The sequence below is a fragment of the Trachurus trachurus genome (assembly GCF_905171665.1).
Source record: "Trachurus trachurus genome assembly, chromosome: 4".
Lineage (NCBI taxonomy): Eukaryota > Metazoa > Chordata > Actinopteri > Carangiformes > Carangidae > Trachurus > Trachurus trachurus.
In genome coordinates this window covers 16,879,147-16,901,546 of record NC_139898.1, presented here as the reverse complement: position 1 = coordinate 16,901,546, position 22,400 = coordinate 16,879,147, and the positions used below count along the sequence as shown (strand labels likewise).

Sequence of the window (22,400 nt, the reverse complement as noted above, 5' to 3'; positions counted from 1 at the left end):
ATAAGAGACAGGGGTTTTTTCTCTATTGAAGTGAGTGTGACTTTCAGTAGCTGACAAATACATCAACTACTAGAAATTCAAAATTATATTGTATTGGCTGAAAATGTGTATTAAGTCCAAATGAGCTCTGGGTTAGAAAGCAAAATATATGACAAAATAGCTCAAATGAATCCACAAGTAGAGTTGCTTTGTGTGTTCATTGTAAAATGTCTGTTGCTCAGGCTTTCAATGAACTCATCTATTCAAACTGAGGTTATTCAGTGTTTATGGTACAATAGTTACATAATCATAATATGAAACTTTAATAAACCCAACAGGGAAAACTGATGTTTATTGTTGCAGCATGAGATATCATTGTAGTAGGATATGGCAAAGAGTAATGGAATAGAACATTAAAGTGAATGAATGAATTAAATGAAAGGCTAATACAGAACAATACTGTGCAGTGGGAGCAATAAGTATCAAGTAGGGACACATGCATGAAAAGTATGTAAGTATGCATGTAGGGTGTATGCAGGGTAATCAAAATGATAGAGAACAAAAAGGAAGCATGAATTAAAACCTGCCAGTAATAAATTGTTTTAAATTGTATGTCTGTCAGGTCTCTTGAGAACGAGACTCTGTTTCAATTAGATTAGATGAAATAAATACATAATCTTTATATGCTATTCTGTGTATATACATTGGGAATAAATGTTAAAGGAGATAATAAGAAAGGTACTGAGGGGAATTAACAGTGTGTACATGCAGCCAAACATGCATAGTACTTACACTGACACATTTATAGAAGGTGTTACAACTGAGAATGTTTACTGTAGGTTGTGTTGAAATTGAAATCGCATTAATTTCCAGAGGACATACAAGAAGGTGCAGTGGAGAGGTTTTGCTATTTTAGTAGTATACTTGTGTTGTTCATTAGGTCTCATATTGGCAAAGAGAAGATGATCTTAAATAAATGTAACTGTGTTTGATGGTTAGAAGATAATTGAAATGTCAAATATTTCAGTGACGCCTTAGAGAATACTAAGAGTTCAACATGATAGCAGACATTTTCTTCTAGTTGTTATCTCTGTAGGCTACCTACTGATGTAAAACTTTGCTCTTCAGCTTTTGATCTTGTGTGTGTATGTGTGTGTGTGTTTACTGTATTCTCTGATCTCTGATGCTACATCCAGAAAAGTGTGATGTACAGTACAGCTTTATATCAATATATTTGCATATTTACTGCTTCCATTTGAACACTCAAATGCTCCACAGTGTGTAGCAGAAAGTTGTAAATCTAATATGTAGATGTTGGCACTGCCCAGTGCAGAACAGTAATGTGCAGTGGCTGTATTTTAGAGTCACTGCATAAGGTTAGAGGCTCGCTGAGCTCCAGAAATATTAGACTTCTCACTGAGAGGATTTTAACACATTCATATACTGTATATCCCAGGCTACTACAGCATTCATAAACGTCTGTGTTCCTTATTCGCAACTGCACTATATTCAGTGCAGTTGGTCCTTTGTTATTCCGTTTGTACAAGGCAAACAAAACTAACATGACATGACCCACAGCACACGGTGGTGTCATAAATGATGAACTTTGACATAGTGAAGTCATATGTGTGCACAGGACTCTTCTGTACTGTCTGTTCCCACTGCATCGTGATTAATAACTCCTAAATCCTCTTCATCTTGCTGTGTGCTCATATTCTGGCTCTATACATAGAAATATTTCTCATACAGTGGGTGAAAACCTCTCTTTATCTGTTCCAACCTCTCATTTTATTGGCATATTTGCATTTTATTGCCAAAATGTCTGTATGATAAACAAGCATATTACCCGAGATATCATGAGCAACCAGAAAAAGGACACCAACATTATCTTTTTAGGTAATAGCCAGGTAGATTTTTGTGATTCCAATGTGTGAATTGTGTTGTTTGGATCCCCTTTTTTGTACTTCAAAATTTCTCATTAGTCGACTGCACCTCACCACAAACAGGAAGGTTATTTTCAGCTCGCTGAAATGTTTTACGCCTGATTTCCTTTTCAAACTCAACGCCCATTAGGATACGTTCAGGTGACATAACACTGCCTGACACATGCTTGGCCGCTCACTGGGGTGACATCCAGGTTGAGGGGAGGATGCAGTGAAAGATAATGTGTAATCAGGCAGTGGTGTGGGTCGCTGGGGCAGCAGGTGTGAGCAGGTTCCTCGCCTGTCTGATCCTCTTTCTCACTCCTCATTAGTAACCTTGCGGACACCTGGCTGTTCAACAAAGAACAGTTTGGCGCCCAGATAGTGACTTGGTTTTTGCCAAGTCTGACAATCTTTTGGCTTGATTTATCTTACCTGACGTGACTGAGCAGTCATCACACAGCTGTGAGCAACAGATCAGATTTGTGAGTTGACGTAATGGAAGCCTGAAAGCTCAATGACAAAACTGAATAAAAACCCAGCCTCTTATTGTTAGAATCTTTATCCCGTCACGTCTTAGCAGTGTGACTTTGGTAATTGTGAGGATGCCAGCAGATGCACTTTGATGTTCTAGTCTGTGCATTGTGGTGTGTGTGTGCTTCGTGATTGCGGTCAGTAATAATGGTCCTGATAATAATCACATAGAAGGGGTGGAATTAGACATAAACATTCAACATTATATTATATTGTAATGTTTACATTTGTATCTTTGTCTAGTGACTAATGCAGAGATAGCAGCTCTCAGCTCTCTGTAGTCTTTGCGCTGATCTAAGCTAACAGGCTGGGGTGTCCCTACAATTAAGAAAGTCCTCTTAAGTAACCTTTGGCAAGAAAGTGATCAAGCTTTCCCCTCTACTGTAGTTTGGCCCATACTGAATACTGACAGTGGAGAGAAAAAAATCTTACTGTATTGATCTGACTATAGCAGATGAGGAGCAGCCTGTGCAGCCTAATCAGTGAATATGCTCTCTGGGTTACATATGGTATGTGTAGATAAACAATGTGTAAATGGTGTTAACATAAATGAACCATGGGTGAGCAGGTGCACTAATTGTTTGCTGATGAGAACTGAAGTGACTTAAAGAGTGGCCTTGTTCTTTTGGTGATACAAAATCAATGTTCATTTATATGCAGTATGTTGTCTTGCCAACATTAGTGTCTGTGTTTTAGAAGCTTTCATCTTCTGGAGGAGGCCAAATTTTCCCCCAGCCGTTTACTAAGTATATCCTTCTCCTACTTTTCAAGTCTGATAAAGAAGTTTTGGTGTTTAAATGTTTGTATCAGCCTCTTTTATTTGTGTTCATCATAAATACTGTCAGTTTCTGGGAGATTTTTCTTTTTTGTATTTTGTGCATCTGGATGCTCTACACCCAGATCCAACTAACTCAAATATCGCAGTATATCAGCTAATTGTGTTGGCATTACCATGCAGCGAGTTTGAAAATATAATTTTTTAAAATGGATTGAGTGGGCACCATACCAATATATATTATCCTGCCATTTCTCATACAGAGCTTCTCCTGCCAGGAACCACACAATCCGCAATTGTATGGACAACTACATGTATTCATGAACATATATTACACAGACCTTCTCTGAATGGGTCTCACTTAATGTACATTATGTCGCAGCACTCAGTAAAGCTGGGGGAGAGAAGGAAGAGGCCAGGTCTTGGTGGTGTTTTTCTGTCAGCGTTCGAAGCCCAGCTTATATGTTCATTAAGAAGCCTCAATTAAAGCCACTTTACCTATAGTCCCAATGCTCTTAGGGTTCCAGCACTGCAGCATTGTCATTATATATCATTAACCCCCCAGAGTCACACAGTTAAGGTGTCAGACGCAATGGATTTGGTTACATGCTGTCATTCCAACATCCCACCACTCCGACATACCACCATTTAGACATGCCACTATTCTGACATGCCATCGTCCCACCATTGCAACAAGGCTTTCAATATAATAATTGATTTATTGTAAGAGGGATGTTTGACATTTCTTATGTTGTAAACACTATCAGACTGTGAACACTCGGACTCAGACTCATTCTGTCTCTAATGCATATGCACATGTGAAATCTGCACAGAAAATTGCTTAGAAAACTTTGAAGTTCGAGTTTGAATTTCCCTGCAGAGTGAGATTTGGAAGTGAAAAGTTTTACTGGCATGATGAACGATGAGGATATTCCTCTTATAATTAATGTTTGACCGCAATGTGAAACAACCATTAATTTGCAAATATAAACAGCACATATTTTGTTGTTGTGGCTAAGTTGAAAATACAATTTAGCAATGCTGAACAGCTTCTTCTTCTTTCTTTCTTTCTTTCTTTTTGGCTACTTGGTGGCTGCATCAAGTTATAAAGTTCAACATTGACTTTTTGTTGCCCTTTAAAGTCGTTGTTCAGTGTTTTAAGCAGTAGGTAACATGGTTTATTTTCCTGCAGTTCTTTTCTTTTTCACTTTCAGTCTACAAAAGAATCTGATTTTCTTTTTGACTGATCATTTGTAGTGTTTCAGTCACTTTTTGAACCAGACAAAGAACAGAAAAAAAACTAGCTAAACAAGGACGGCTTTAGGCTACTGGAAATTCCCCTAGCAAAGAGATGCTCTGTTTAGTTAGTTCATAAACCGTCTGCCAGCAATGGATGATCCATGGGGCCAGCTTGTGCCAGCCGTGCCAGCCTGTGCCAGCACCAGATGTGAGCTGGAACCAAACCACGCTGAACGCAAATATCGCGCGAAGACGTCACGAATTAGCTTATTAACGTATTGCGTCACACAGGCTGCACCTGGATACACCTTTACAAGCCTGCAAAAAAACTCTTTTCAATCGTACTCTACTAGTCTCCCTTAAAAATAAGGTGACACTTGTTGTGGTTAATGTGGCAGCTTACTGTGGCAGCTGACACAGTTCAACACTACCAGACCTTTGGAGTATTATTTGGGTCACCTCACAAATGTAAGTCCAGTCCACCATTGAGTCTCAGTCTCAGTAATGTTTGCTTTTTAAGTGCTAATAGGCTACGTTCACCAGCTAGCCGCTAACTCGGACTGTTTGCTGTTTACTGCTGAGCTGCTAGCATCTTTGGAGTGGTCAGAATTTAACACTAAAGTATCCAAAGACAGCGAAGTGCAGAAAAGCTTTATTGTGGGGCTCAGTAAATCATATTTCTGCTTCATAACTCAGCAGCAATGTTGGTTTGCGCATTTCATTAGCACTAATGAGTTGAGGTAGTCATCCTTGTCTTAGGAAAAGATTCATGTTTGGTGATTCAGATGCTGTATTTATTTATGATATATTTGTTCATTTGTTTGATCCTAAATAAATGTCTTTATCTCCTATAGGAATTCAGTAAATCACACCGCTGCAGATAGAGTGTCCTAGAACATTTTTATCCTATCAATTCAATATGCTGCTTCTCACCTGGAGGATATCAGAAAGTCAAGCAGTGTGTTTATTAGGCCACGTTTAAGTGCAAAAGGCTTGATATCTGGACGTTTTAGTGTAGATCTCTTCAAATCAAGGAGTTGGAGTGATACCATCAATGTTGGCTCTGATATCTCTGTGACCACGAGTGCTTCATTCAAGGCAGTGTGCCAACTTGTTGACAGCTTTCCAATAACTGGCTCTCAGGGTGCTTAAACAATCTGATGGATTTTACTACAGCTTTCCTCCTTTCATCTTATCTGATCTGTAAAACCAACACATCTTCTTTTTAACTTCTCAATATCTTCACTGCAAGTTAGATTATTTACCTACAATGGATGCATGACCAGGAATATATTGTTTGGCCAACTGAAATGGTCCAAACTAGGCCTTCAGGGCATGAATATAATATATAATGGAGCTGGCTTCTTTAGCATGCATCCCAAACCAAACCAGTCTTTGGTGTTCGCTACCAGATAGAGGAAACGCTGGGTTGATGATATTCTCCCCTCTTCCTAATTGCACCATTAAGCAAAGCAGCATTTTATGATTATTTGTTTTAGGGCCTGTGTTACGGCTTATCGGATCAGTTAGGAGGCTCAGAAGACAGGTGATATTTTAAACTGACTTGGGTAGATCAGTCCTATTATTGGTGCAATGGCCAATTGCCTCAAAGAGTTAACTGAATAAATGCATGTTTACAAAGAAGCTTGGTCTCTTCAGGGTTTTTCATATAAGTATAATCCAACCCCCATTCAGTCTCTCTCCATCGGTGTTGGTGTTTGAGTGTCTGCAGTATGTGGGAATATGTGAGGCTGTGTTAAATCTGCATCATGTGGTGCAACATAGCGCTACCATCTGTAACCTGCATCATTGAATTTCACAAGAAATATCTGTATTTGAGTCAGTAAACAGATTGCTATTTAAACTCACTGGGGACTCACCCTGTTTTCTGAGTCAGTTAGTTTTCTGCTGCCCATTCTACCGTTTACAACCATAATGTGTGTGTTGAAATGAGGTAAAATATTTTTGCAATGTTCCTAAATTTACGAGAAAAATGTATTATTATTTGATTGCAGTAAAGTTTGACTCAAATGTTTGTTGTAAAAAATACTTTGAAAGTTGTTTACAAAAAGTGAAGCTCCTTGTTTACTGTTTAGTTAAATGCAGCTAGACCCAAAACCCAATCAATGCATGAAAACTCCAGGGAGATGAACTGCTTGAATATTTGATGTTAATTAATGTTTTCACAATAATATTATGTGTCACTGACATTGTCTTAACCTCTTTTCCATTTCCTCTCCCATCTCTGTCCTTCCAGCAGCACTATGCTGAGAATGCAGGTAGCCTTTCCACCATGCTGGAACTGGGCTCCTGTTCGGTCAGCTCTCAGTCTCTGACAGGGGACCACAATGCTTTGGGGCTACCTAGAGCCCCACAAGGGCCTGCGCCTCCAGTGGGTGGTCTGGATTTGGGCATGGGGGCGATGTGTGATAGCAGCACCCCAAGACATCACATCCTTCACCCGTCCCCAGTGGACAGTGAGAGCTGGCAGAAGCATCGTGCAGGACTCTCCAGAGTGTCCAGCATGCATCCTGAGTCCCAGTCGCTCCTGGAGCCCCAAAGCCTCTCAACCAGCCATGAAGCCCTCTACCTCCCACACATGTCTGGCCACGCTCCCCCTCCGCACCCGAACCGTCTGGGTTTATCTCTTGATGTGGCTTCGACCTTCGACTTCGGTGGAGGGATGCTGGGGGTGGATGGAGATTTGGCGGTTAGCCCCAATGTGATGAAGCGACGAAGGGGTGGCCTGATTGAACAGAGGGACATCGTCAAGGCCCACCAAGCTCATAAGATACACAGCACACCACAGGCACGACGCAAGGAGTGGGAGTGAGTATAAATCTGATATCAATACATACAGAACCCTTACTTGTGCTTGTAGTTTTAATAACTCTTGTTTTCATCCCTTAATATAGTTTATATAGCACCAAAGTTTCCAATATCTACAGTAATAACAGTGATTTTTCATTGATGTTCAGAGATTAATTCTCAGTAAAAGCAGATTCAAATGAGTGTTACATAGTGCCTTCAGATACCTAGGATACAACAAGAATAAGAATTTACAGAAATGGAAAAAAAAAAAAAAAAATCAAAAATCAGACTTTCTGATTAGTAATGTTAAACATGGGAGATATACAGCATGTTTTGACAGGAATTCAACTTTTAAAGCCAATCAAGAATATTTAGAGAATGAGTTTTTGTGTACATTCACATCAGTGTATGATTGCAGGCTTAAGTGCACTGTTTGGCATGTTGGAAAATATGCCTATTTGCTTTCTGTTGGAAAGATGGGATAGATTCTTGTGTCTGTATACAACCAACTGCTAAGTGAAAGTTCACTTATTCACATGTTGTATCTGGTGTCTAAAATCTATACAAAAAACTGCTAAAAACTATTAATTGGCTGCGAGGTGATCAAGGTTTCTGGGGTTGTCCGTCCCTCTGTCTGTCCCATTCTTATGAGGGAAATATCTCACAATCTCCTTGAGGGAATTTTTTGGTGGTCAAATGTCAGTCACAGTGACCTCACATTACTGTGGCCCGGGGGTGCCTTCAAATTTGGCACGAATGTTCACTTGGACTCAAAGATGAATGAAAACAACTCTATTTTCAGCTTAATTAAATAGGTGACAGTTGAAGCACCAGCCTCATTCAGTAAACACTACTCTCTATTTATGAGAGAATGTCTCTGTGCGTGTGTGTTTACGGTATACTCATTCACATGCTCATACCACGTGCATGTGTGTATTTACTGGTTTCCTGCCCTGTGGCGCTGTGGAAATTCCAGCTGATTATGGCGGTGACGCCCCCCTCTGTCTCCCTGCTGTAGCTGGTGCTTCACCTCTAGTGGTGTCGACACCCTCTGTGCCCACCGCCCTTTCCTCACCACAGGTACAGAATGCCACATCCCATGCTGAGCTATGTCTATAGCTAAAGAAATAGAGGCATTGAGTGTGATGGTAGAGAGAGTAGGAGGGCAGACGTGAGGTGGAGAGGAGATGGATGATGTACGATGGGGAAGAGACAAAGTATGGATTAGAAATAAAAGAATTTGAATGAGAATCTTTCCTCCTTGAGTTTTCATTTGACATTTAAGTTATAATATGTAACTTTTTCCACATTAAAATGTCTAAAAATGACTAGACCCTTATATATATATTTGAGTTACATTTTGTACTTAGATTATCCCAAATGATATTTGAGAATATGTGAGTTTAATCATGGTAGCGTCCCATTTTATGTGGTTGCAGAGGTCCCTGTGGGCATTAAGCCACATACTTTTTATTCCTTTAAAATATTTTAACCAATGACGTATTTTAGTAATTTTCCTGTGTTTGCAGAAAGTTATTTGTTTGGGCTTTTTTTTGTTGTTGCCGTCATTCAGATAGCGACAGTGAGAGAGACAGGAGGTGCTGGGTATGAGAGAAGGGATGATGTCTGAGCCACAGGTCAGACTTGAACCCGGGTTGCTGCAGATAAGACTAAGCCATTGTGGTATACGTGCGATAAGGTGAACCACTTGGCACCAAAATTGATTGATTTTTATAGTGAAACTGCTTTATTGGGCCTATATACTGGGTTTAATTCCCTGGTTTAATCCGATGGAAAGGAGGACATCTCTGTGAAAAACTATATAAAGAAAACTACTAACTAAAAACTAAATTGAAAAGATTTTTGTCACTTAAAGCCCAGAATATATCTTATGGAGATCAAAACTTCAGATAAAACTGGAAAAGTAAAGTACTGGATGGTCATTTAATGGATTGTCTGACTGGCCTTTTTAGATGCTCTGTGATGAGTTAGAAGGTAATTACTCTCCACCCTGCCCAATATCATTATTATAATGCTACATGACAGACTATTGCTGCCAAGAGAACAATGATCAAGGTGAGTCAAGGTGTGTTACAGCCATGAACATTCACCTCAAAGAGCCACCTGACAGAAGGATGGAAAATGAGATGTTGCAGCTCACCTGCTTTTCTGTTTAAAAGAAAATTAGTTTCAGTTCAGACAAAGCTGGGGCAATATTATGTGAAACAGAGAGCTTATGTGAGTTAATGTCCCGCTGTCCACAGAGCCCAAGCTTGAGTATATCATTGGGCCAATGACTCGGTATGTAGTCTGGTCTTTGTGGGTCTGTTGCAAGAGATGTAATTGTTGCCCCCAGAGAAGTACCCCTAAAACTGTGATGACCCAAAATCAGCATACTCAGTATGCTGCTGCTGATTATAAGAGAAATCTTGAAAGGTACTTGTACTTCAACATGAAATAGTGCAAAATTCAATTCAGTGCTGTTGTCTGATGACCAGTCATCTGGCCAGTGTATTCATGCTCCCAGAGGCTTTACTTTTAGCTTTTTAGTGCCAATCTGAGGCCAGAGTGTGAATCTTCATTTTTAGGCCTCAATCAGTGCACCCCCCACCATCTCTGAACCTTTTGTGTTGTGGATGGTAATGAGCAATGCAGCTTCTGTGAGGCTCTGACTTTGTCTTTAGTCTTGTTTGTTTTTGTAGTTTCATTGGAGATCTTTTGAAAGATTTGCATGTCACATAAGAGCTCTAGTTCAAAGACATGTTGAAACAGCCAACACTGCTTTGTAAATGAATCAATTCAGTCTCTATTTCTGGCATCCTGTTCTGCCTTTAGCAGGGTTGGTTAACATTTTGTATGTTTGTCAATGTATTTGCTTGTGTGTCTGTGTGTAGCCTACACATTTGTAGCACTTGACACGTGGCAGTCTAGATAAAGACATCCTTTCGGAAGTGCTTGATAAAATAACAGTACTTAACAGGAGCCTAATGACAGTAATCACACTGAATCAATCTGGCATTTCTGCAGAAACAGGTGTAGCAACAGGTTTGGATGTTGGTCACAAATAGAGGAGAGCACTAACATGTTTTGGTCTATGTTTGACCTTCATGCTCTATATGTTTTTGTGTTTCCATTACTTAGAGAAAATGTGGCATATAAAAGAAGATATCTTGATTTTTGTGGTTGCACCAAAAGGAAAAGGTGTAAATGTTTTTTTGGATGTTTTGTGCTTAGTTTGCAACTGTGCAAAGTCTACCTCAGCCAGTATATTTGTTTTCTTTTCAGAAAATATCTGCACTGAATTCTTAAAGGAAGTATGAGGAATTATATAATATTTTCTCAAAAGACTTGTAAAATGTTGAAAAGGTTTCTTTTTTTGGCCTTGATGATGGAGGGTTTCATCTGAGTTCACCTCAGGATGATTCATAATAGATTTTGAGAACAACTAATTCATAGTCATTTTATGTGTATACTTGGTGTAGGCCTGAGGTGGATTAGTTCCTTTATCTGTTTTAATTTCTGTTTTTCTGGGTCCGATGTCACACTTCCATTAGTGTTTGTGTCCATTGTTCTTCTTTTTGAAATAACTACTCCTCTGTCCGAAGGCTTTCGCACTCCTCTGCAAGCACACACTGACAGTAAAGGGATAGAGGATGAATGAGCCTGAAGTGGCTGAGTGCAGGGATGAGCAGCTCTTCAGTCTGAACAATTTAAATGAACAGTCATTGGTGAGGCATTTTTATTAAGAGAGATTAAAAAAGAAAAAAGACTAAAAAGGCAGCTTTTTTCGTCTCTACAAACAATAAGATTTGATGGAAGCTCTTGGAAGGTTTTTGTAAAAGGTTTTGTACAGTAAAAGCATTGAGAAACATACAAGGACCGAATTCTTTTGACCATATACTGTACATCTTTAAGACTTTTATGATACAGAAAGTGAATCTAAAGGGGAATCGTGTATTCTGTTACTTTAATTAGTTAAACTCTGCGAGGTTGGCTTCAGTCTGAGTTCTTGATGTGTAGTGTTACAACAGGACCATTTATAAACCAATGCTTAATATGGAAACAAAAGCAGCTTTTTTTCTGCCATGTAAAACAAGAACTATGTTGTTTTCTGCTTTGATTTGTGAAAATATGACATCACAGTTGAATCACTCATACATTTATGTTTGTTACCAGACTGACTACACCACACAAATCACTCATCACAGGAATTTCAAATTTCTTCTTGACCTGACATCCTGTCGGTGTGTTGTCGTGGTTCCTTGGCTGCCATGCAGACCAACATGCACATGCACATAAAAATGTGCTTACTGACGACAAACTGAAAGATGTCAAATCAACAATTCATGTAATACTTTACAGTGATATATTCTTGAAATACTGCAAGCCTCAGTGGTTACGGATGAAAGATTGAGACATAACATCTTTGCTGTGTCCAGTGTGTGTGCGTGTGTCGTGTGAACGTGCCTTGTGTTACCAGTGGTTATCAGTGCTGGGCTGTGCGTCCCCTCCGTGTTGGTTATATTCTCAGCAGGGGCGTTACAAGACTTGGACACACTGTGTGATCCTCATTTCTTGTGATCACTACCCTATTGGAACACACTGGCTGTTCCTCTGGCTATCCATAAACCATCCACCCGACTTCATTGCTCACAGCTCCAGTTGGAAAATTGCCTGTTTACTGTTGTATCGGTGTTTTGATTCTTTACACACCAAGCTCAAGCCTCATTATTGTATCCACCAATGCAAAGAATGGCGAGACTGTTTGAATTTTGTTTTTGCACTGCTTGAGGGATGCAAATGAGACTGCGTTGGTCAGTACCACTTTGGTCCCGACTGTGAACAACAGTACTAATTACGGTGAAGCTGAAATGTATGCAGACATATTTGTAATTAATTGTCATGAAATTTTATAGACATATTTGCTTGCATACTGCTCATCCATACTAACCCAAGTGTCCTGAAGTTGCGACATGAAAAAATTGTTCAGAAAAAATTAATTTGATCTCTGCATTTAAGCCTTGTTGTAGTAGTACCTCCCGGCTGCACGAGATGCGCAAGATTTTCTGTGAGATGTTCTTCCGTGTTTACATCATACATGGTTTACAACGATGAACAAAAATCTCACAGCAAATCTCACGCATGCACACAAACAAGAAAATTGGTGAATTATCGATTTTGGGTGAAGTATCCCTTTTAAGACTCATATTTGTCTTATTAGATAGATATTGCACCTATAAAACCTGTAAACCTGCTGCTAACATACTTATGTTCATTATGTTATGTTCACTGATGGCTATGTGCAGAATATGCATTAATATCACTATGTTTCAGGAAAGCAGTGTGATCCAAGATGTATCCAAACATCCTCTATCTGTCCTGTTTATTTTATTCTTTCACAAGGAAAGATGTTTTTTTTTTTAATCAAGGACAGACATGGCACCATCTGTAGAACAGCTATCTCAAGGTGTTATTATCTTCAAAGTGAAAATATCTGCCCTGCTTGATCCATAGAATTTGGAATCTGTTGCTTTGATATCTCTCTATCTTTGATAAAAACTAGAGTGGTCGGTAAGAAAAAATAATCTAGTCAGGGTCAGGGAAACGGTGAAACCACCTCCGGTTTCAGTCTATCTGCTTCTCTCAATGTTTGTCTGCCCACAAACCATTAAGCTCTGTACTCTGCTGCTCTCAGAGGAAACATCGGTCTGTTTTCAACCTGTTGAGCTGGAAGTCAGACGGAAATTCAGGTGGAAAAACACACAGATTTACCAAGTCTGTCACTTAGTCGTGTCGTAGGAAGCTCGTTCACACATTGCACTCTCAAAAACCAAAGGAGCGTGTGATTGATGTTTCCAACAGCGGCATAATTGGACACCAATGCATGGAATCAAAATGTCATGAAAACCTCTTTGCTGATTCATACCAATTTTACTAGAGTTTGACAGCACTCCTGGGTTAATGTTATGCCATATTCAGTCTCGTTATCAGAGCTACTGTAACTCACTTAAGCTCAATTCAAAGTCATTGTACTATTTCTGCAAAAGGTCATCACAGCTTCTTCCATCAATGTTTTAGTACTGAAGCTCTGACACTTTATTAGGCTTGACCCTTCTAATTTCATCAGTACTCAGCTGAGGGAGAATGTGTCTCTCCCTGTATGGGTCTCCTTCTCCTTCGTTATTGTCTCTCTGTCAGTGTCAGACAGAGACACCCAGTGCAGTGTAAATGTCAGAGCTGTTTGTCATAAGTGAATTATTAATGATGACACGCTGAAAAGCAATTTTCCACACCACAAAACCATGTGTCTGTCAAACAATATGCCAAATGGCGAACAGCATTATTGAGAGAGAACGTGCATCTAGGGAAGATTGTACAAATGTTTGCTGACTCACATTCTCATTGAAAATGTTTTCATTTAATTCAAGATGGCATATTTGTTTTGTGATATGGATCTATTTGTTTTTGCTGTGCTTAGGCTGGAGAGCTTCTCATTAAGTGATACATTGGTATATAAGCTTTATTCATTCTCACCCTCTACGTATGTTTTTGCTCTCCTTTGCCCTCTCTCTCTCTCTTGCTCTCTTTCCACTCTTTCTCTGTCTTTCTGTGTTGGATGGCTGAAACTGACACTGTTGATGTCCATCACAGAGAGATATGTGATCTGTTGGCCCACTTTGATTGAATGTTGCTCTTGGGAGTTAAATGAAGGCAGTGAAGGAATGGGAAAGCATTTAACAGTGCAGCAAATAGGAAAGAAAGCGACAGAGAACTTTGTTTGATTGATTTTGTTTGTGTGCTCTCTTATGTCTTACAATCTAAACACTTTATTTAATTAAATTGATATTTAATTGCTCTGATTATTGCATAGTTATTCTTGCATCTTTTTGCCTTTGATGATGACAGTAGAAAAGAAAGTAAGAGGAAAGTAATTGCAGGCTGTCTGGCTAGAATCCTTTGTTATCTCTTGTCCCAAGTTCCTGTCAATCTCTGTCGTCACTATGAAAGTGGAATGAGATTAAAGGTCTACAGCTGTGGAAGCAGCTCTGTGAGGATGTACGTACACACACAATAGTGCTTGGAGCTAATTGCTAAACATGCTACACATGCTTCACAATCACAATGCTGCTGATGTTGGTTCATGCTGATGTTCAGCAGGTACGAAATTTTCCAAGTTCACTACTTTAGTTTAGTGTGGTAACATCATAAAAGATAATCAGAGTTATTCAAATTCATCCTGGGAAGAACATTAATATTGGTGCCACCATCCCCCTCCTCCAGTGTTTGTCTAGATATTTCAGTGTGAACCATGCCAGAGGGGGACCAACGGGGCAGTAATGCCATTTTGTGATTAAATTCTAAAGTGTTGTTAGTTCAGAGAGCAACGCCGTCCGATGGCCTGTGTTATCTCTCGCCACAAAAAATTATTTAGGTGTCCTCATTCCAGTCTTCCCCATTCCTTTCACCGTTGCAGCCTTAAATGTTACTACCATGCATCTCTGGGCTCATGCCCTGCTTTCCTGACACCAGCTGCATCTCCCGCGGGAGCTCTCTTTGAAATATAGCTTCTGCTTCTCCCATGCAACACCACATGACGGCAGCATGCCCTCTCATTTTTACTATTACGCATTCACATTTGGTTGGGCTTGCGCACGTGTGCACAGGCACAGCACGATGTGCAGCCCTGAGTTCGAATGCATAAGGTTTCACTTGCACAGCGCAACATTTATTACATGTTTAATAATTAAAGACCACTGATGTGCTGAAAACTCACTTGCTACAAGCAATATCTTAGAATAATGTGTGAGTTCTGTGCTCGATGGAAATTTCTAATGAAATTGGCAGTTTATGTCTTTATTCTTGAAGGATGTTTGTGTTTTAAGGTCGAGTTGGGACCAGGTTGCACAGAAGTATCTGAACGCTGATTAAGAAGTTCATGTTCTATTTGAGACACATCGTCTGTCTCGAAATTAAACGCATGAAGTAAACCACAAACATGAACATATCATTTACTTAATGTTCAATAATGATCTGCACTCACTTTACCAGCATTTTGTCTCTTGTTTGAGTGAAGGGACACAGCTGAGCAGCTTGTTTGCTTTACAGATTCTGCTTAGAAAAAAAAAAAGCAGCACTTTATGTTGACCTCCCACACTGCCCTGTTATATGAAACCATTTAGCACAGGAAGCAATATGACCTGTCAACCTATTCTGCCAGTGTATGTGCTTGCACACAGATACATAAAACACTCTGCACTAATGATGTTTGGCCAGAGAAGTGACACATTTAACCCCCATTTTTTAAAAAGAGGAACAGGCCTTCAGCTAACAAGAGGAAGACGGTGAATTGGGTCTAGAATATCTCTGTTAATTGTCTAAATGTCAAGTTGTAACTGAGATATCCAATTAAATGATCTATTCCAGGAACATGTATTTCTTTGTAAAAAGATAATTTGTAAAAATCGAATTGTTGCTTTGGCAAAGCCATGAAGAATAGTACTTTCTATCGGAGGACTTAGTGTTACTATATCCACTGAAATAGAATGACAGCTCTCCATGCTTCTTCCTACCTTTGAATAGTCCTCCAGACTGATTTCACTGTTTTAGCACAAGGCCTTAATACTTCATGTTCTTTTATCGCCTGTCTATGTTTTCTGTGCATACATGGTGCACAGAAAAATGATAGCTGTCGTGTTTCTTTGGACATTAAAGTCCTGACACCCTGAGGGGGATGAATGTCCGCCCTGTCGTAGACCTTGAATTTACTCCCCATCCGTTTATTCAAAGCTCCAGATTTAAATATCAAAGATGATTGTGCTGTGCTCTGAGAGTTCAATGCCGTTATATTATTGGAACAAATAATACCTTTGTAGTGCAACAGGATTTCTTTTAGCCACTGATGCTTTCAAGCCAAGCAGGCCTGTAGCAGGGAGACTTGGTTATACCTAAATTGCCTTTTCTGGCACCTATTCTAAGATTACATTTCAGCAATGGGTTGGGTCATTGTTTGATGCTGATATGCAGGGAAACAAGCCAGAGGCACGCCTGAAGTGTGTGGGGGAGACATTTATCACATCCATTTCCCCTCAAAACCAAAGGGAGTCCAATTGTTGCAGCTGTGTGGCTTACATTGCTCCAGGAGGGAGCAGTCTTGACAAATGAGGAGAAGGATGCTGGGTAAGCAAAGTGAGTTCTCATCAATTTCCAAGATAGCAGCAAACTGAGACTTCGGCGCCGTGCCTGTGACCTCTAGTGGAGCTGCCGAGAACTGTTGAGTGCACAAACCGCCTCATGCATGCATTCATGAGACAAATGGATGGCGTTTAGCCCGTGAACTGATCATTTGTCTGTGGTTGAAATATCATTTGAAACTAATGGGTAAATATGTTGAAAGAGGCACCAAATTCAGCTGTAGGGATTCACAGAGAAGGAATAATTGGAGTGGATTTCCTAAGGAATTATTCATGCTGAGGCACAATAAAAACAAGAAAGTGACGCCTCTCGTAGTTTTAAAGCTCTCTTTAGATTTGATTTGGCTCAGTTTTCCTCACACTGGATCCTGAAAAGGGTTGACTAACACTGTAAATAGTATACACGGAGAACTGTTGAATCATTTGTTTGTCTTCTTTGTAATCCGAAGCCAAAGTATGATTTGATCCTGTGTGAGTCAAATCAGCATCGTTGGGCCCACCAGAGGGCGTTCATACAGTAATCTCTTCACTGCAGCTTCAGTCGAGCTTGTCTGCACAATATGTTTTCCAGATCAGAGCAGCTGCCACCAAGATAATTATCCATTAGGCAATGACGTGGGAAATACTGTTGTGGAACAAAAAAATATCAAGCATATCCGATCTGCAGCTGCTGGGACAGCCGTAGTAATCTGAATACAAGTCACAACCATTTATTTGACTGATTTCACCTTGAAGTGGGACTTTGTGATGCTTTTTTATAGTTTTGTAAAAGTTTTAAGGCTCGTTCTTGATTTATATTCAATTGATCAGAGGTGTGAGGAGAGGAGGTCAGGACACGGTATGTGGGGAAATTCCAGTGGTTCCAAATGTTTTCACATCCTCTTTACTCTTTTCTGTTCTCATTCATGCACGAGCCTTCTCTGGGGCCTCGGGGGGGCCCTGCCATCCACCAACTTACCAGCCATCTAGCCAGCCATTGCAGCACTGTAGTAAATTTACAGCCTTGTGTTGACAATATTGATCTGTTGGGCTGCCAGTTTGATTATTAACGCTCTTCTCGTTCACTGTAATTTTCAGTCAGATAGATATATGGACTAATGGATGATTTAATTTTAAAAATAAAAGGCTGCGGCAGCAAGCTAATTTTTTATTCATGGCTTTTTTTGATTAGCTCACCACCTGGTTCATTTTCATTGTACGTTGTGATGGATTTTCATGGTGTGGATTTACTGCTTTTTCTTTTCTTTCATTTTGGTTTTGCACCATGTTTTTGAAATGGACTAAGAAATATTGCTAAACCCCTGGCCATTCATGTTGTATTTATAGACGTATCTGAACCACAAAAATGTGTTTCTTTTTCCGTGTATAAGCAAGTTATATTTTATGGTTTTTATTTTTGCAGTCTTGCAAGATTTGTCCCATTTCTCTCAAAGGACTTCTGGGCCTTTAGCCTACATGATAATAATTTCACTGAAAATGCTTGCATTCTCTAAGATGCCTGAATAAAGTAAAATGTTTCTGCATTTCTACACCAGTAAACACTTAAATGTGTGTGGAAAAATAATGTTGGAAATTTATAGAATAACTAGTCATCAGATATATGATGATACTTATATTCAGATATAAACTTGTAGATTCTGCACTTTCTGAAAAAAATATCTGAACAAAACAATGACTTTATCAATTTTCTGTCCTCTAAAATGTTGTAGTACCTCTATTTTCCACTAGGTGGAGATAACCACCCAGGCTATTCTTGCCCACCACTGAAGGAAACTGGTTATGTAGGATGAGGCGGTTTTCAGTATAATAGCAGAGTGTGACAGTGATGTTGCTAGACAGACATACCGTATGACGATAATCTTGACACACAAATATGTACACATTGGATGCGCATTGTGCTACCCAAGGCTGTACTGAAGTGTTTAGTTTGCTCCAACTTTGTTGGCTTTCAGAATCTGTGTAAAGCCTGTGTGGATGAATTTCTCAGACACACACAGATCAGTGTGAGTCAAATCCTTCTGAAGTGAGAGAGTGCATGCTGTGGAAATTTACTGAAAACCTAATGTCACAAAATCGTTAAGCACGTTTTTTCTTCTTTTTTTTTTTTAAATTCAAGTCGCTTAGAATAGATTAATGTGGCATCTTAACAGGCTGTGTAAATGTCAGTGTTAATGTTTGCACCGGATCCTTCACTGGCCAACTGTTGCTTTGAGCGCTCTAAACTTGCACTACAGAAGAAACCAGGTTAACAACATGGTTGTGGACAAGAGTCATTTGCACGGAGACGGCGACCATAACTCAGTCCTCCTTAGGGAACGATGATTTATATAGGTTATTCCATGAAATCTAGGGTTACAGCGACAGATAGGCTGAGAATAGGGGGCATGTCAGTTCAGTTGCTAGGAAACAAGTGGAGGGAAGACAACAGTGGAAGGCAGAAAACTGGGTTGGAGAGAGATAGAGGGTAAGACAGCTGGAGAGATAGAGGAGGGGAGAGAGAGAGAGAGACAGACAGACAGAGAAATCGTGCCGCAGGGTAAATGTGTTTCATCAAATTTACTTCAGGCGCTGATCAAGGCCAGGAAAGAAATCAACAGTGCAGTTATTTCCATGTGGTTATTACAAAGAGGTGACGATTGATTCTACGAAACCCACTTGTAATTATTATTCCTGTGTCTATGATCAAAAACACATTTTCAATGTAAAGCCCAGAAATTCAAACAGTGGTTGAGCTTGTATAGCTCATCACCCAGACACACACACACAAATACACACAAACGCACTTAAAAGTCCTCTCATGTTCCAACCATTACCATCTCAATGAAGCTAAATATAGTCCAATCTCCCGGCCCCTTCATCTCGCCACATCAATGGGTCTGGCTTTGTCGTCTGTCTGTCCTTCTGTGTTTGCCCCAAGCTTTTCTGTGTCATGCAGAAATCTGGGTTCAGGCCGATGGCACACTGACCCAGCACAGTAGTTATTTTTGGGGAAGTTGTGAGGTTTAATATGTGTGTTTTTTTTTTTTTGGTTTTGAGCATCACCTAAATATGCAAGTTAATTAATGATAGCATGTTCTTGTCGCACACTGACAGTTCTTAGAGGTAAATCATTTCCAAAATAATACATTTTTGTAGTGAAAGTGTGTCGTAGTTCACTATTTCAAAATTGTATATCATTATCTTAGAACATTTGTGTAGCTTCAAACACATGTTCATCCATGACTCACACTGTGCAACATACGCTTATCAAGTAAGGCAGTCCCTCAATTAAAAAAAAAAGATGCATCATTACATTTGCCAATATGGTTATGTTTTCATCCATGTCAGAGAGTTACATACTGTGCTGACAGACTGTGCGAACAGTGTCTGTGTGTTCTAGTTTTGTGTTCTCTACCAGTCCATGCTTATTGTGCTTTCAGCCTTATCTAAAGACATGGGTGATAGCATCTTTTCATCAGCATTGTACCATGTTACTTTTTGTCCAAGCACAAACACAAAGTAGAGTTTAGCAGTTTGCTTAGCAGGGTCAACCCCTCCTGTTATTTCATATTTATCATTCAAATATCATAAGACAATAGAAAATGTGTACATAACTGCTCAATTTGTTCTGGTATCTGTGTGAAAATCTTTTCCTCTGAGGAGCAGGTGCAAATTTGCACAGGTATGAGAGAAGCCTGTGGTGGGGAGGAAAAAATTTAATCAACCGATATTCTTCAGAGACCTGCGCTGAGAGGGAGAGAGAGCAGTGGCTCATAATAAATGAACACAATATCTGACTGTGTTAGAACACCAAACAAAGAGCAGACATGGAATTAAGGCTCTGTGGTTATTAATCCTCAACTTGGTGTAAAATTGATGTTCATTGAGCTGCTGTCTCTCTTTGGCCATGGTGAATGCACTAAGGGCCTATACAGTAATATATTTTCAAAGGCATGAAGTCAGCCTTAGTGCAGTGGATGCCTATTGAATGTTAACTTGAAAACAGGTGTTAAGTGATTAATTTGATGAAAGTGGGATAGGTTGATATTTTGTGGCCAATGTTTTAAAAAGTCTTGAAACTTTTTTGTGCAGTGGAACTACATTATTGTGGTGCACCCACTCTGCTGTCAAGTTTTCTTTCCAAGCACAACATTTGTCCTTCACCATACCTGAACGCTAGACGAGCATCTTATTTCAGGAGCTGGAAATGGAGAATGGGTTCTTGCAAACTGTATTCAATTAAATTCGGTCAACAGAGTTGTCCCTGTTATTTATTTGACCCTTCCATCAATTCTTGTGCATAAAAGACATTGTTTTTCTTCTCTAACACAAGTCCTGTGAAATTGTTTTGAGATTGTCCTGTTATGTGTTTTTGAAGGACAGTTGTTGCAGCAAACATTGGTACGACTTATTTGCTGCTCACATCTTCGGCAGCATGTTTAAGCTGGACAACATCATTTCTTCAAGGATGTCTTGTTGCTATAGAAACTATTGTGGCTGTGACAGCTAGAAAATCATTTCGGTGTTAGTTCAGTCTGTCAGAACTCATAAAAATGTTCAAGCAAACTCTATGTCCTCGAATGCACAGGTTAAAACAATATATGATGGTTGTTTACAATGAAAGCCGTCTTACCTTGGCTTACACTATCCAGGATCAAGTTCACTAAAACTTGAACTAAAACTTGGATGACAGAAATAATATTTGTTGTAAACTTGTACCGTTTTCTTTGTTTTATTGTTTTATTTGTTTTATTTGTTTGCACAGTTAAAAAATTACACAAGTAAAAGTAACAATTATAACAATTTGAAGTGCAGGAAGAGGCGAAAACTCAAAGAGCTTATCACATGCCTCCACCTAACAATAAAATATTATATCATACTTAAGAAAACAAAATATACAAATGAGCAATCAGAAAAATATTTAGATGATAGAAATAAAAGTTACAGTCTGCTCCCATAATGGAATGATAATAGGAGGGACTAAAGCGACAAAACAAGCAATCATGAGCAATTGTTGAATATACTGACCTATTTGCTTGTTATGATTGCACTGCTGCTGGGGGTTTTGAGCCGCTCTTATATACCTGTACAATGAAAAGCCCCTCCCATGGGTCTTAACAAACACATCCTCAACACTGATGAAAATGTGTTGACATGTCCAACTCAGACAGACACACAGATTCCTAATCTGACGTCTCTGCCTGCCTGCCTCTCTCACAGCACTGTGCAAATAATGTCTCCTCTCTGTTTTAGTCACCACAGTAGCTGCCAGCACTTGCACTCTTCTAATTACACTACACGTCATTTAGTCAATGATTAATTTGTCCTTTTGCAGTTCACGCTGCCAACTTGGTTAAAGTGCTCCTGTATGAGAGAAACCTAAAAACACCCACAAAAATAGCCCCAGGTATGAATGACTGTCGGAAGTCCATCATTTAATATTAATTATGTGATAAAATTTGCTTATTATAATTATTAATAATCTGTTCTTGTTTTGTGTTGCATCTATTCTGCAGAGTCTGTGGTCTTGATATTTTGCCGAGTTGGCACATGGAACTGAAGAAGTTGCCATGCTTGTGAAACTGCTATTTTTTGCAAACCATAAACACTGGACTAAAGTCTCTGTAATGATGCTATCTTCTCTTAAAGGGATAGTTCAACATTTTGGCAAATTGGCCCATTGCCATAATCCCTATAGTCATACAGTAGCAGTAGGTTTGTTACCTTTAATTGTCAGTGCAAGCTATTTTTTTAACGGGGGAGCAGAGCCGTGAGCTGCTCAGAGCTACGCTACGGAGGCTAATGGGATTTCATGGTTTCCCTCATCAAACTCATCAAATACTCCAAAACACTCTCGTGGACAAGTTGTGATCTGCACCTTCACCATGCTATGAGATAACAACGAAAAGTTACGAGACTGTAACAGTTGGTTTTGAGGCAGGTTGTTTTTTTTTTTTTGCTAAAAATCCA

At 39.5% G+C, this 22,400-nt stretch overlaps 1 protein-coding gene across 1 annotated transcript in view; it reads left to right on the top strand.

Annotated features, from left to right (window-relative positions):
* Nucleotides 1-6,742: 6,742 nt before the first annotated feature.
* The window catches only part of cacna1ea (calcium channel, voltage-dependent, R type, alpha 1E subunit a), a gene marked incomplete at both ends in the record, with an annotated part of 77,219 nt that continues 61,561 nt past the window's right edge, over nt 6,743-22,400 (top strand). The window contains 1 exon segment of the mRNA XM_083970279.1: nt 6,743-7,278. Coding sequence (XP_083826405.1) covers nt 6,743-7,278 — 536 coding nt within the window.